General features: G+C 37.6%; 2 protein-coding genes across 2 annotated transcripts in view; one reads left to right on the forward strand and one right to left on the reverse strand.

Annotated features, from left to right (window-relative positions):
• Positions 1–13,683, reverse strand: part of LOC128031694 (insulin receptor) — a 61,799-nt gene that overhangs the window by 36,884 nt on the left and 11,232 nt on the right. The gene's annotated exons all lie outside the window — the stretch shown is intronic.
• LOC128031704 (uncharacterized) lies at positions 2,127–5,243 on the forward strand. Its single transcript, XM_052620050.1, has 4 exons — positions 2,127–3,465; positions 3,618–3,785; positions 3,987–4,082; positions 4,352–5,243. The coding sequence occupies exons 1-4, from the start codon at positions 3,133–3,135 to the stop codon at positions 4,664–4,666; spliced, it is 912 nt and encodes a 303-aa protein (XP_052476010.1). The 5' UTR covers positions 2,127–3,132; the 3' UTR covers positions 4,667–5,243.

A 13,683-nucleotide genomic window follows, 5' to 3' on the forward strand; every position in this document is an offset into this window, starting at 1 on the left:
GCTGACAATCTAGCCGCCCATGGATTAAGTGGCTTTGTGGAGTCATTTAAAGAAGGCTATGTTTGCAGATTCTGCTTGGCCACAAGAGAACAGTTTAAAGCAACTGAAGCCAGGCAGTTTTCTCAAAGAACCAAAGACAGCCATGACCTTCATGTACAAAACCTTCTGGAAAGTGACACTTGCTCCAACCACTTTGGTGTTAAAGCTAGTTGTGTCTTGCGTGACTCCCTGGATTACTTTCATCCAATCACAGGCTTTCCTCCAGATGTACTTCATGATCTTCTGGAAGGAATAGTTCCTGTGGAGCTTTCTCTCTGCATTAAGACTATGATCCGGATGAAGTACTTCACTTTAGAGTATTTGAACCAAAAGATTGCATCATTCCCATATCAGCACACTGATAAAGTGGATAGACCTCATCCAATTCCCAAAACATTTTTGTCTCGAGGAACGATAGGAGGGAATGGACATGAAAATGCTACTCTGCTCCGACTGCTTCCATTACTTGTAGGCAGTGTAGTACCAGAAGGTGATGGTGCATGGACAGTTTTGATGGAACTGAAAGAGGTAGTGCAGTTAGCATTATGCCCATCATTTACTGATGAAACCTTAGACTATTTTCAGTCCAAAATCAGTGATCATAAGCAAGTACTTCTGCAAACGTTCCCAGAGTTTAACCTTCGTCCTAAACATCACTACGTGGAGCATTACCCCACCATGATCAAGTGCTTTGGGCCCCTGGTGCATGTTTGGACAATGCGATTTGAGGCCAAACACCGTTTTTTTAAACGAGTGGTGCATGACGCTCAAAACTTCAAAAATATTTTGAAGACAATGGCAGTCAGACACCAACACATGATGGCATACCATCTTGCTGCCCCTTCATTTTTCAACCCTGAAACACAAGCGTCCAGTGTTGACTCTGTTCTGGTTTCAGCTCTACCAGAAGTAGCTCAGCTACACATCAGAAGACTAACAACTAGTGACACAATATACCAGACATCAAAGGTTACCATCAATGGCACAGACTATGTCTGTGGAATGTTTTTGTCTGTCGGAGAGAGTGGTGGACTACCTAGGTTTTTTAGAGTAGAACACATTTACCTTGTCAATAGCACCATTTCATTCCTTTGTTCTGATTGTGAGTCCTGGTTTTCAGAACATCTTGGATCCTATGAGCTCTCACCTTCACAGACAAGTCTGTCAATCCACCTAAGGTCTGACTTAAACGATTCAGTCCCTCTCTCTGCATACGAGGTAGAAGGCTCGCTTCTGTTGACACCCAAGAGATTCATACAAATAAAACAAGCCAGTGGTGAGTATTTTTCATGAATCAATTACTATTTTTATTACGGTGCAGTATATAATCTGTGTATTTTAATAAGTATTTATACATGCCAATCTTTTGATTTCCATCAGCATAATGGCAGCTTTATCTCCACAAGCCATGATCCTTCGTGTTGTTGAGCCAGACCGGGCTAGAAAATTAAAACTTAGTTCACGACCAGCCTCTGTTGATGCACTGATTGCTGTTATAAAAGAACAGCTGGAAATAGACCTTGACTTCAGTTTAAAATATGAAGACCCTGACTTTGATGGAAAACTTACTTCCCTCTCTGACATTGATGAGTTGCCACAGAAAGCTGTTGTGCATGTGTCATTTGAGCAAGATTCCAGCTCTGTTGCATCAACAGAAACAATGTCAAGTGTATCATCCTCAGAACGTGGGAGAAGATGGCCTTCACATATTTTTCCAATTCCCACATTTTCTTTTGACGTTGAACTGAGACTTCGGGAAGGTAATGCCGAATTTGAGAAGAACAACAAGCAACTTCAGTTAACTAGAGACATAAAACATGACATTTTAGAAAAGCTAGCATCTGTGATGTATGGCTACAAGGCTTATCCCAGTGATAAGGAGATAGCAATGGTAGCTGAGGCTCTTGTGGTAAAACATCCTTGCTTGAAAGAAGCAGGATCTCAGACTGGCTGGAATGGGTGGAAAAATAGCCTCAAATTTAAGATGGGGAACTATAGGAGCAAGATGAGAAGGGCTGGATGTCCAGAGATCACTGTAAATGCTGGAAAAAGGAGTGCAATGAATCCTGACAATGAATCTTCACATTCAAATATTAAAGGGGTCATGACATGGGTTTTTTTATTTTATTATTATGGTCCCCTAGGTGCAATTATAGTATTACTATAGTTAAAAAAAAAAAAAAACTTTTAAAATGTAGTGAATTATGACATTTTCCCACCCTGTTTCTCATCCTTTGATTCAAACAGTCTGTTTTGGGTTGTTTCCCCTTTAAGAGTTCAGTGTTAACGCCCACTGTTATGATTGGCTAACGACATTTGACGGAACATTTGCGGATTGAGCGTAACTGTTTAGTAGCGAGTGATGCATTCGAAGCGATGGCTCTTGCAATGATAAAACCTTATATGTTTGAGCCGGAATCAGATGAGGAATCAGAGGAAAATGAACCATCACCACAACAACGAAGACTGGATCAGCCCGTGTCCACATGGAAAGTGAAACTATTTTGAATTAATAAAAAAATTGTAACCCGAGACACTTGAAAACGGTTTATTGTTGCATAATTATTCTATAGTTTAATATGCTAACAGTTCAACAATATTTACCTAATTTCAATGAAATGATAGGGTGTACTGCGGACAAAAATGCATGCACAGGCCATATTTGAAGATGCAGCATTGATAAGGCAACATTTTTAATCTTCTATTACATGTAGGCCTACTAGAAAGGCGACATATTTTCAAGATTCTCTTATACAAATAAACTGCATCCATTTTTCCCTGACGTCAGGATCTTTCGGCAGCGTATTCAAAGATGTTGTTTGTCCACAGCCAGGAACAGCACATCTGCGTGGCATTGTAATTTTCCTGTACACAGACCCACTCGCTGTCCGTCGACTGAACACTTGTGAGGCGCGCAGCGCGACAACGATCCGAAATGAGCGTAGTTGTCTTGTGCTGGAGGCGGTCATATGCAAATGGTTGGAACGTCACTTCGCACCGTGACGTCACTTCTTACCATGGATCCAGAACGAGCTGTATTTAGAGCTTGATTAAATAAATGGCTCGTTTATAATGGGGAGGACGTCTTAAGCTATGAAACTTGCAGGACGTTTTAATGGTACAAAGACCTCTTATATTCCAAAAGATCAAGGCAAATTTGGTTTCTCATTTCATGACCCCTTTAAAAGACCCAAACGAGCAGAAGTAAACTTTTTGCCCAACTTTCCCCAAGGAGAAAATCCCTCAACTCTTGAACAGTTGAGACAGAAAATTGTTGATGAAATGAAGAAAGCTGAGAAGAACTTACCACTTATAAAAAAGATGATGCAAACCACCTTTGCTCTGCGGCGACAGACCATAGTGAAGACATGCCCACCAGTAAAAGAGCTCATGGAACTCTGGCCTGCACTCAAAATGGAATCTGAGGTAATGTGGGGTAACACTGTTTGTCCTGTTATTGCTTTCTTGATAACATGTACCACATTCAGGGGCTGTTTTCTGTGAGGGGGTAGTAGATTAACCAGGTTCACATAATGAACATGGCTGTGTTCTCTGTCTTTCATTGTTTTAAAATGTAGGTGTATGCAGAGTTCCAACGGATTACAAACGAGAACCTGCCCAACACATTCTACTCTGAGCTTGACCGACATCTTCCTAGACTGATGACCCTGTTCAGACAGAAAGCATCCAGAACCGGGAAGACATCAGATACTTTAACTGAAATCCTAAGAATCCATGATGACCAGGTAAAAATATTGTTGTACATTTTGTAGGCTAAAACTTAATTAAAATATTAAAGTTTGAAAACATTAGAAAATGTTGATGATTCAAATCAGCTTTGAACACTACAACTTGTCCTTTTTTTTTTTTTTTTGTATTTGCATATCTGATTGTATTGTTTAGAATTTACAGTTTAGTTATGTACAGTTCTGTTTTTATCATTATAGGAGTTTCATGACATACACACCAAACGTGTCACTGTTCTTCATGCGCTTCCTGTGTATCTACGTGAGGACGTCTCTGGGTTTTTAAGGACCTGCATGGTGAGTATTTAAAAAAAGAAATATCACATTACCACACTAAACAGTTCTTATAAATACATACATGCTTACTCTTGTTCAGTCTTTCCAACCAAATAGTTTGTGCGATTTGTTTTCTTTGACCCCACTGTAAAATAGTTTTAGTTCTAGATTATTTTTTACGCTTTTTTTTTTGTTGCATAGTATCAATCTCTTGCAACGTTTGTTTACTGTTAGCTTGGCTGGCTTGACAGATATTCTGTTTTTGCTTTAATATCCATTTTATTTTACAGGACACATCTGATGAGCCAGAGCTTTTAGATGTTGCAGTGGCCCTCCTCACAGTCATCAAAGATAATGACACAAGTCCAGTTCACTTCCAGCCTGTGAAAATCTCTGTTGTCATCGAAAGTGAGATTGTGGGCAGCCTCTCCAGATTTGCTGATGCCTTCCTGGTAATGTTTGGACTAATCTATGCACTACACCTCAACTATCCCAGGGGACTGACCAACACTTTTGAATTCATTCAAAAGATTTTGCTTGGTCTTGATGAGGGTAAACTGTCACCCAAGTTACAGAGTCTCAAAAATGACTTGATGTGTATGTAGAAATGTATTGGAAAAATTACTAAGGCCTGGCAGTTCCTCAGTAGTTCAATGTAAAAACAATTTGTGAAAATAATGGTTGAAAGGTTTTTGCACTTTTTTCCCCCAAAATGTGCACAGTGTGCATTTATTAATGTGCAGTTTTCATTTCTAAATGTTATTTGTGATTTTAAAACAGCTCTTGTTCTTTACAATTGTTAAGTACAGCTGGGTAGTACTTGGTAACAATGCATGTAATTTAGTTTTAAATGGTTCATGTTTTTGTAAAAGTTCATGCAGGTTTGTGAATTTGTAATGTCAGAGATGTGGTCTTAATCAGTTTTTCAGGTTTTATCATAGTGCACCTTTTTTCTGTCTTTTAAATGAAGTGTTAAATAGGAAAGGACAAGAACTCAGCACACTGTAATTTTAAACTGTTTAAGTTTGTTGAACTTAAAATATTTGAGGCAACGAGTTACATCAAAAAAATTAGTTTTGATTCATATGATTTTGAGTCTTGTGTTTTAAAAGGTTTGAGTAACTTGTACTTAAAACACAAAGACAAAGATACTAATAAATAATGAGTTCATTCAACTTAAAAGTGGCTCTTTGTGAAATTTTTTTTTTAAGTGTTTTTAACTAAATGTCTTGAGTATGTGAAAGCTAAATTTTAAGTCACTGTAACTAAAACTATTTCAGTTAATTTCATAACATGTTTTAATTTAACTGAAATTAAAAGGTTTATGTAGTATGTAATATAGATATTTAATTTTTTTTTAAATTAAATTTTTAAGTTCATTAACTTAAAAAATTTGAGGCAACGAGTTACATCAAATTTTTTGAGTTCTGCTTACTAATTTGGGTTTACAGTGTACGTACACACTTGAAACTGTGATACTGTCACTACTGGAAACATCTGAACAACTTAAGCATATTCCAATTCTTCCAAAGTCATAAGATTCAATCATACAAAGTCAAACAGACCAAATAAATTATAAACTCATTACTTGACTTAATTATTTTGTTTCAATCCATTGAAAATCTTGGCATCCATCCTAGACTCTGTGGCTAATTAATAAGAATTTATCAGAGAAGTAGTGATTTCCATCTGAAAAACAAATCATTCCTTTAAGATTTCAATTAATCAGCTGATACAGTGCATATGAATCATACATGAAGTCATCGGGCTAATGGGTCAACTCACTAACTCACTGACTCAATGATCTGGTCACAGTGGTCAACAGCTCACTGATAGTGAAGATTTCCAGTAAATAATGACTCACAGTTTGTTCTGTTTCTCACACAAAGTCGGACTTGTAAGTAGTCAGAGGTAGTAGCAGTAGAAACACAGAATAAAAAAAAAACACTCTGACTGATTATGCATTGAGAAATTTTCATGAATTATAGAGACATGGAGGTGGAGACCGACAACATGCGCTTGAAAGACATGTGATAGGGTGCTAATGGGCAAGAAGAGGCAGAGAGCTAAAAAAATAACACAAAAATAAATCAAATAAAACATTATTTTGGCATCACTCAATGAACTAGTAAGTTGAGAAATGTTCTACAACAGATTTGTATTTAAAGTATTAGCTAACGCACAAATGAATCGTCATCATTCACTACACCAAGTTGTATCAAAAGTTTTTTCTTCGGCACAAAGAACACAAAAGATATTTTGAAAAATCAGTGTAACCAAACAACTGATGGTCCCCCTGACTTCCGTAGTATTTTCCATACTATGGAAGTCTGGTTTGGTAAACCATATTCTTCAAAATATCTTAAGACAGATAACAGATTTGGAACAACAGAAGTTTCATTTTTGGTTGAACTATCCCTTTAATTCCTGATGAACTGACAAAACCTTAGATATGAAATTTCAGCCAACTGGAAACAGTATTGACAGTGTAGAAATACCTCTCTCTCTGCAGGCTTTGAACTAATAAAACCCAGTAGATTTAGAGTTACCACATTTATTGTGGAAAAGGATTAACAACAAGATGGCAAATACTTTAGTTATAGATTTTCCAAGAACCAGCTCATATGTATGACCACATGAAACAAAAACACTGCCAACTTCTAAGATAAAATAAGACAAATCTTGTTTTGTATTTTAAGCTTCTGTGCTCCACAAACCAAATCTGATTGCCATGATTAAGTTAAAACACTTGATCAGCATGAAAGCAAATCTGCAGATGTGCAGAACATCTAAAGAGCCTGGCCAGAGACGTTTTCACAGAAGAACTATTAAAAACACTGATGAAATGCTTGTCTGCTGAGGTTTAATGAATGCTTCAGATGTCTGGGATTCCAGGAGAAGGGCTTGAGCAGTAAGGCTTTGACTGAGTTAATACCTTTGGCACTCGATGGGCCAGTCTCAGCCCTAAAGGAGGGGCTCCAGTTGAGTACACAGCCTTGGTAATCAGCCCAGTAAGAACTCAAGCATCCAAAAGAGCCAAAAAAGAGTGTGGAAACTTCAAAAAGTTAACCAGTTCCAATAAACTGGTTGTTATCAGCCAATTATAATAAATAATCATAGACTTACAATTTGCAATGATGTACAATTTGTTTCTTTTAAGTGGCTGAAGGATCCCAATCTTTTTCCAGATCATAGTGACCTCATTAGTGGGAAGAGTAAACCTTCAAAATGTGTTTTTGGCTTTCTGCTCATCATGGTAAAAAACTCCACCTGATGAATGCATATTCTGTCCAGCCACAAAATGCTGCACAGCAAATATAATTACAGTAGATTAATGGTGAATATAGCATGGCATTAATTTCCTGATATTACAGAATGGCTATTTAAAGAGGAAGAAGTTTTGGGATGCATGTTCAGAAGCCATGTTAAAACATTTCACCAAGAGGAAGAACATTTTGTTGAGTAAGGCCAAGCTAAATAAAGTAAGTTAAGGCTGCAGACTGAGTGCACGAGCAAAAAAAATGATAAAGAGAACAAGGGTGAGAAAAGGAAGAAAGCAGACATGACTAATTTAGAGGAAATGAAGTGGCCCTGGCTGGGCTTACAAACGTGTGTTTCAACTAATAATTATATTTCATTACATAATATATACAAAAACAACACTGAATATGACATGTTCTGAAGTTTCTATGTGATTGCTAAGGTTTTGGTGTTTTTTATCAAGCATGTATTTTCCAATACTCTCAAATGAAGCACAGTTCATGTGTACGGATCCTAACACGTCTTGGTCTTCCCTTGAACTCTGGGAAAAAACATCAGTGAACCAGCGCACTGGAAGGGTTCAGTTCCTGTCTAACATTGGTGATGCTGATGGTCTGCCCCTGGGACCATTCATAAACTCCCAGTAGGAAGTCGCCTAACAATGACCAGAAACAATTGGGACGAACATTCTGTGAAGTTTGGTAACAGCTATTGTTCCATGCTGAGATTGAATTGGCGCCAGTGTATCCTGTAATATCGGAGTGTCAGGCAATTGAGGAGCAAAGGTGGACTCAACATTGAAGCCTCCTGCCATAGACGGTCCTTCCTTTAGGATACACCCCTGTTGGCACTTTACACACACATTTCATCCCAGAGTTACTTACGTTTCTTAGCAGCACTGAGAAACAACAAGCATATACATAAGATCTCATTTCCGCCCATAAATAACAGAAGAATAGGCGAGTTATTTTCTAGCTGACCCTTACAGGCTCTGAAACGGATGGAGACGTGAGGGTCACTGACGTATGTGAATCTGGAATGATCTCGCATGGAAAAAAACTACAGGAAGGATCCCACTCCTCAAGGCCTAACACTTATAAAGAGTGATAAAAATAAAACTGCTCCATTAAAAACTTTTTCCTTCAGCCTTTATCTTCATTTCTCATAATATATTTGACATGTTCTTTTGCATAATCAGTTCAGTTTGTAAAAATATAGTATAGAGTGGCGTTTGGATCTGTAAAATGTTCCATTCTTAATATGACAACTGAGGTGAGATCCTTGAGCTAGAGGTCTTCACGGGTTCACTTGTATCTGAAAACCCAAGGTCCAACTGGAAACCAGAGCGGGTTCAGGTACAAAACTATGATGAGTACCTCGGACATGGGTCGGCCTCGGGTAATGTTAAATAAACAGCAGGCAGGCACTAATATAAAGTAGCCTAATAATACATTTAATATATGTTAAACAAATCAAAGTAATGGAGAAGCAGCCAAATCAGTCAGCAGGACACTGGGATTTTTCCTGACTGACTGCGGGGCTGTTTCCAAGTTAATGCCATTTATGTACAGGTCAAGTTGGGTTCTAAATTAAATTCTGTCTGGTCGGACTTGGGTCCAATTTCATCGGGTCCATCTCAGGTCTGGTTTTTCTTAAAAAAATTAAATAATTTATGTATGTCTTTATGCATGTCAGATTCGGGTAAGAAATGATTGGGGTCGGGTACACACTTTAGGACCCGAGAAGACCTCTACCTTGAGTAAGGCACCAAATCCCCAACTGCTCCCCAGGTGCCGCAGCAATATGGCTGCCTATTGCTCTGGGTGTGCGTTCACTACATTTGTGTGCACTTAGATGGGTTAAATGCAGAGCACAAATTCCTAATATGGGTCACCATACTTGGCCACACATCACTTCACTTCACTAAAGACACGACTGCAAGAGTTATAATTTATCTGGGTTCTTTAAGCCATCTCTGGAGTTTTCATAATAATTAAGTATAGTTATAATCCATTGGTAAATGACATAACCTTTTTTGTACAGTATAGAATACATTTTCTGCCTCATTCTGTGATAAAACGACACATCAGATCACAAAAATAAGTTATTTCAAACACTCGACCGATTTTGTGTTGCTGTTGATTTGCAGTCTCTTTTTAATGAAAGGCCTTATGCATTTGTCAATCCTCCTTGCTAGCTATTTGGGGAATGAGCAAACTTCTTTTTTGTTTTTGTTTTTTCCGCTGTTGCTTTATTTGAGTACTGCATGTGAGACATCACCAGGTTTTTGTGTAGTTAAGAGTGACAAATCGTACCAACATAAATTGAGGTCAAAATAGGTTTGCATGTCTGCATCAGTGACACTGAACACTGGAGTAATGGTTTCTGAAAATTAAGCTTCAGCCATAACAGATACAGTTTTTAAAATTCATAAAAAAGGTTCAAATAGAAAACTGTAATAATATAATATGTCACTATATTACATATTTGACTGTATTTTAGATCAAATAAATGCAGCCTTTGTGATCATAAGAGACTTCTTTTACAAACATTAAAAAAATCTTACTGCCTCCAAACTTTTCAACGATAGTGTACCATAAATTACATTGTTTCCTAAACTAACACTCCCTTAAATAACATCGTGTGTGCTATTTTGAGGTAGTCGTTTTACTAGTAGCTTGTAGCACCACAAACTACTTTTAAAAGGGTAGACCATCGTTTAACAACTTTAATTTATGTGTAGCTTCTAGCTTAGGAAGCTACAGTTTCAAAGTAGTTTCCTTAACATTGCCTTGGGTGAACAAGTAGTCAGACTTTGTGACCCAGACTGAGCCTTGAGCAAATCGGATACAAGTAGCTAAACAAAGCTCAGTTTTCAAATAAATAAAAAAGTGAAACATACGGTACTAGGCTCTAGCTTATCAAATATGAGCCAATTCTCTAAGCCAAATGCAATCTGTCACCAGGGAAGTAGACCTTAAGCCACAAACTTAAACATTTAACTACATGTAGTGTTTCTATTCTATCAGACAAACTACTGCTTCTCCATCCCAGCTGTGTTTCTAATCCCCTCTGAGGATACATAATGAAGATCATTTTTTAATGTGTGTGAAATATTCAGTGCCCAGACTCATTCAGCACTGGCTGACAGCTTGAACAGAAGCCTCTGTGCTCCCTTACCAGATCTAACACAAAACATGGACTTTACACCGACAGCGAACTTCACAGGTGTGAAGGACAGCCAGAAACTGTTCCCAAGTCTCCAATGTTCTCCCTATTTGTGCTGTACACGATTAGACAATCACCTTTAGACAGCCATTCAAGTAAATCATCGTCCTTTAATGGCTCCCGTTTACCCTTTTATTTCCCCATTTAATGCCTCAGTTCCCCACAGGGCAGCTGGCGGGTACAACGAATTCAGGCCCATTGCTGTGTCATCACTCAGGATGATGCTCAGTTATTCAGTTCAGCGCGGTTGTTGGTATAAGTGAGCATCAGGCATTTAAAAACACCAAAAAAGGGCCTGATCAACTGTCAGACTTTATTAACTCCTCAACAGCAATAGATTTAAATCAGTTTTACTGCTTCCAACAGCCAAAATACTCTCACTGAGCAAAGCTGCTCAGGAAAAACCAGTGCCAACACTTCCAAAACTATTCCAAATATGAAACAAAACCACTTTTGTACGCCTGCCAACAAAACCGCGGAAATGTGCAAAAGAGATTTTGGCAGCATGTCACTGCGCGGTTACCACAGGCAATCTCATTCCCTCCTTCTCTTTTAGAGGCAGCTGTGCAAGAGGCCTGCTGATCTGGCTGTCCTCAGTAACTTTTCTCTTTCTCTGGATCAGACACAAGGAAGGGCGCATGGCTGCAGTCGACCACTCGCCGCTGATCACCTACAGACAGAATTAAGCAATGCAATAATAATGCAACTCTTCAACTCCCTCCATGTGGATCAGGATTGAGGGCGAGGGACACGCTTGCATTCCTGTTGAAATCCAGCAGCTGGACAGACGTGCGTTTAAGACATAGCTCTTAATGTGATTCAACATTATGCAAAGAGACATGGGACAGAGGAACCTTAGCAAAAATGAGCAAGAATGCTAGAGAGAGAGAAAGAGAGAGAGCATATGTAAGATCCTCTACGTAGAAAGATTAATGAGCGAGGGAAAACTCACCTCACTAACAGCTTAATCCTGCAGGGATTAACACTCTATTATGGAGCTCATCAATTTGATACAGTATGTTGTGCAGAGGCCTCATGTACTTTAAAATGTACAAAAACACAAGAGTACATGCTTATTTATCCCAAATAACAGCAACCAATGGTAATGACTCACTTGCCAACAAACAACTGAGAAAAAAATAGTACTTTTCCAGATACATGTAGCTTAGGAAATAATTTTGGTGAAATGGAAATTCACTTATTTTCATTCCTGAAAATACCTTTATTGCAGGATTGTTTAAAGAGCCACACAGATGGGAAATCAAAAATTACCTGTATTACAGTGTATGATGTAGCTGTCCATCTGTGTAAACAATGTGCAAAGTAATTAAACCAAAAAGTACACGATTTATAAAGTTATTGGCTTCTAAAGTAAGGAGTCGACTCTGAATCACTGAAACGAGTCGTTATAGATTTCAAATCTTTTGCCCATCTCTATGTACGTCACTAGGAGCACTTTGCATAATAATCTCCGCCTACCGTCTTGGGAGAAACGGAACTCTGACCTGCCCCACCCCCCACCATTGAGGTCATTTTAAAATGATATTTTGACAAAATGACAATGTTTTTTAACCTTGGATGGATTTAAACCTAATGTACAGGACTTATAAACAGTGATAGGAAGCTTAGAATTTTCATCTTACTGGCTCTTTAATGAATCGTAAATTAATTAAAAAAATAATTTTTGTAACATTACAAATGTCTTTACCCTCACTTTTGACCACGTTAATGCATGCTTGATGATAAATAAAGGTATCAAAATTATTATTATTTTTTTTTATTTAAACCCTCTGGTGCTTTTTTTTTTATTCTCCAAAAATAAAAAAATAAAAGAGAGAGAGAGATAAATCATTCTATTATGTTTATCTTTATTAGTCTAATAGTCTGTCTGATAATGTTTTGTATTTAATATTTTATATTTTAATTGGATTTTATAGCGCTGAATTATATTAATGCAGTAGTTTTAATCCATTCATTACTTGTTAACCATAGAACTATAACTTTTTTAGCATAGGCCTGAAATTGAAATTTGCAGATTACTGCTGAAGTGAGGGGGGAAAAAGAAGTTTTAAAAGTGAAATTATTAAAAAGTTTAAGTTTATTGTTATTAATGCTTTTAAAAACTGTTTTTACTATTACTAATACTTTTAATATTGTGACAACTTTCTGTCTTTTTTATGCAGCAACAAACTGATATAGTAAATGATCTATGCAGCTATGAATTCAAAGGCTCTCCTCTCAACAAAATCTGATCAAGTGGCCACAGGAGAGACACATCTGAGATGCATGTCAATGCCAAGTTTAAACAGTAATGTGTCTCAGCCAACCACCTGTTCAGATTAACCATGACAGATGTCAGAGGCCCAGTTTTTATCTGGTATTCTGTCACTACGACACTGAGAAACATAGTGTTTCCCCCCTCCAAAAGTATTTTAGGTTCAAATGTATATATATATATATATATATATATAAATGAAAAAAGTGCATTATTGTAGCTTTTTCTTTTAACTACAGCTATTGCAACAATATGTGGTCATGAAAATAAGTAAAAATATTGTACAAATATTGTTTTGAAATACAGTATGTCAAGCCACAGAACAGGGCCTAAACACAAGGCATTGCTACAAAATTAATGACGAAAACAAGATGACGCTTAGTGCCAGAATTAGCTCTTGAGGTCAAGTGCCAAATGGCAGAATACCTCTCTTAAAGTAGCACAAAATATACTCACTTTACACAATCAGGCGTTTTCTGCAAATTCCACACAACAACATTCAAAAAGATACTTTACAGTTCACTACCTTCATAATCCATTGTAAACGGACAGCATAATTCCTGCAGTACACACAACAAACACTATGAGGTCTGCACAACAACATAAAAAAAAAAAAAAAAAGATTCATCTTACAGTATTCTCTTTGCACTTCAGTGCTCTGCAGTTATATAAGTTGGTGCACACTCGAAGCAATATTGGACCCCTAACCTCAAGTCCTTCATCATTCACCACAGACCAAGCAGCAGGCCAGGACTGGTTCTATCATTAGATAATGATGATGTTTTAATCTCCGCCTTTGGCCAAAAACTCCATCCTCTACTGTACAACTGCAACTCACCAGACATGAGTCAAGATAAT

The sequence above is a fragment of the Carassius gibelio genome, chromosome A2 (genome assembly GCF_023724105.1).
Source record: "Carassius gibelio isolate Cgi1373 ecotype wild population from Czech Republic chromosome A2, carGib1.2-hapl.c, whole genome shotgun sequence".
NCBI classification, from domain to species: domain Eukaryota; kingdom Metazoa; phylum Chordata; class Actinopteri; order Cypriniformes; family Cyprinidae; genus Carassius; species Carassius gibelio.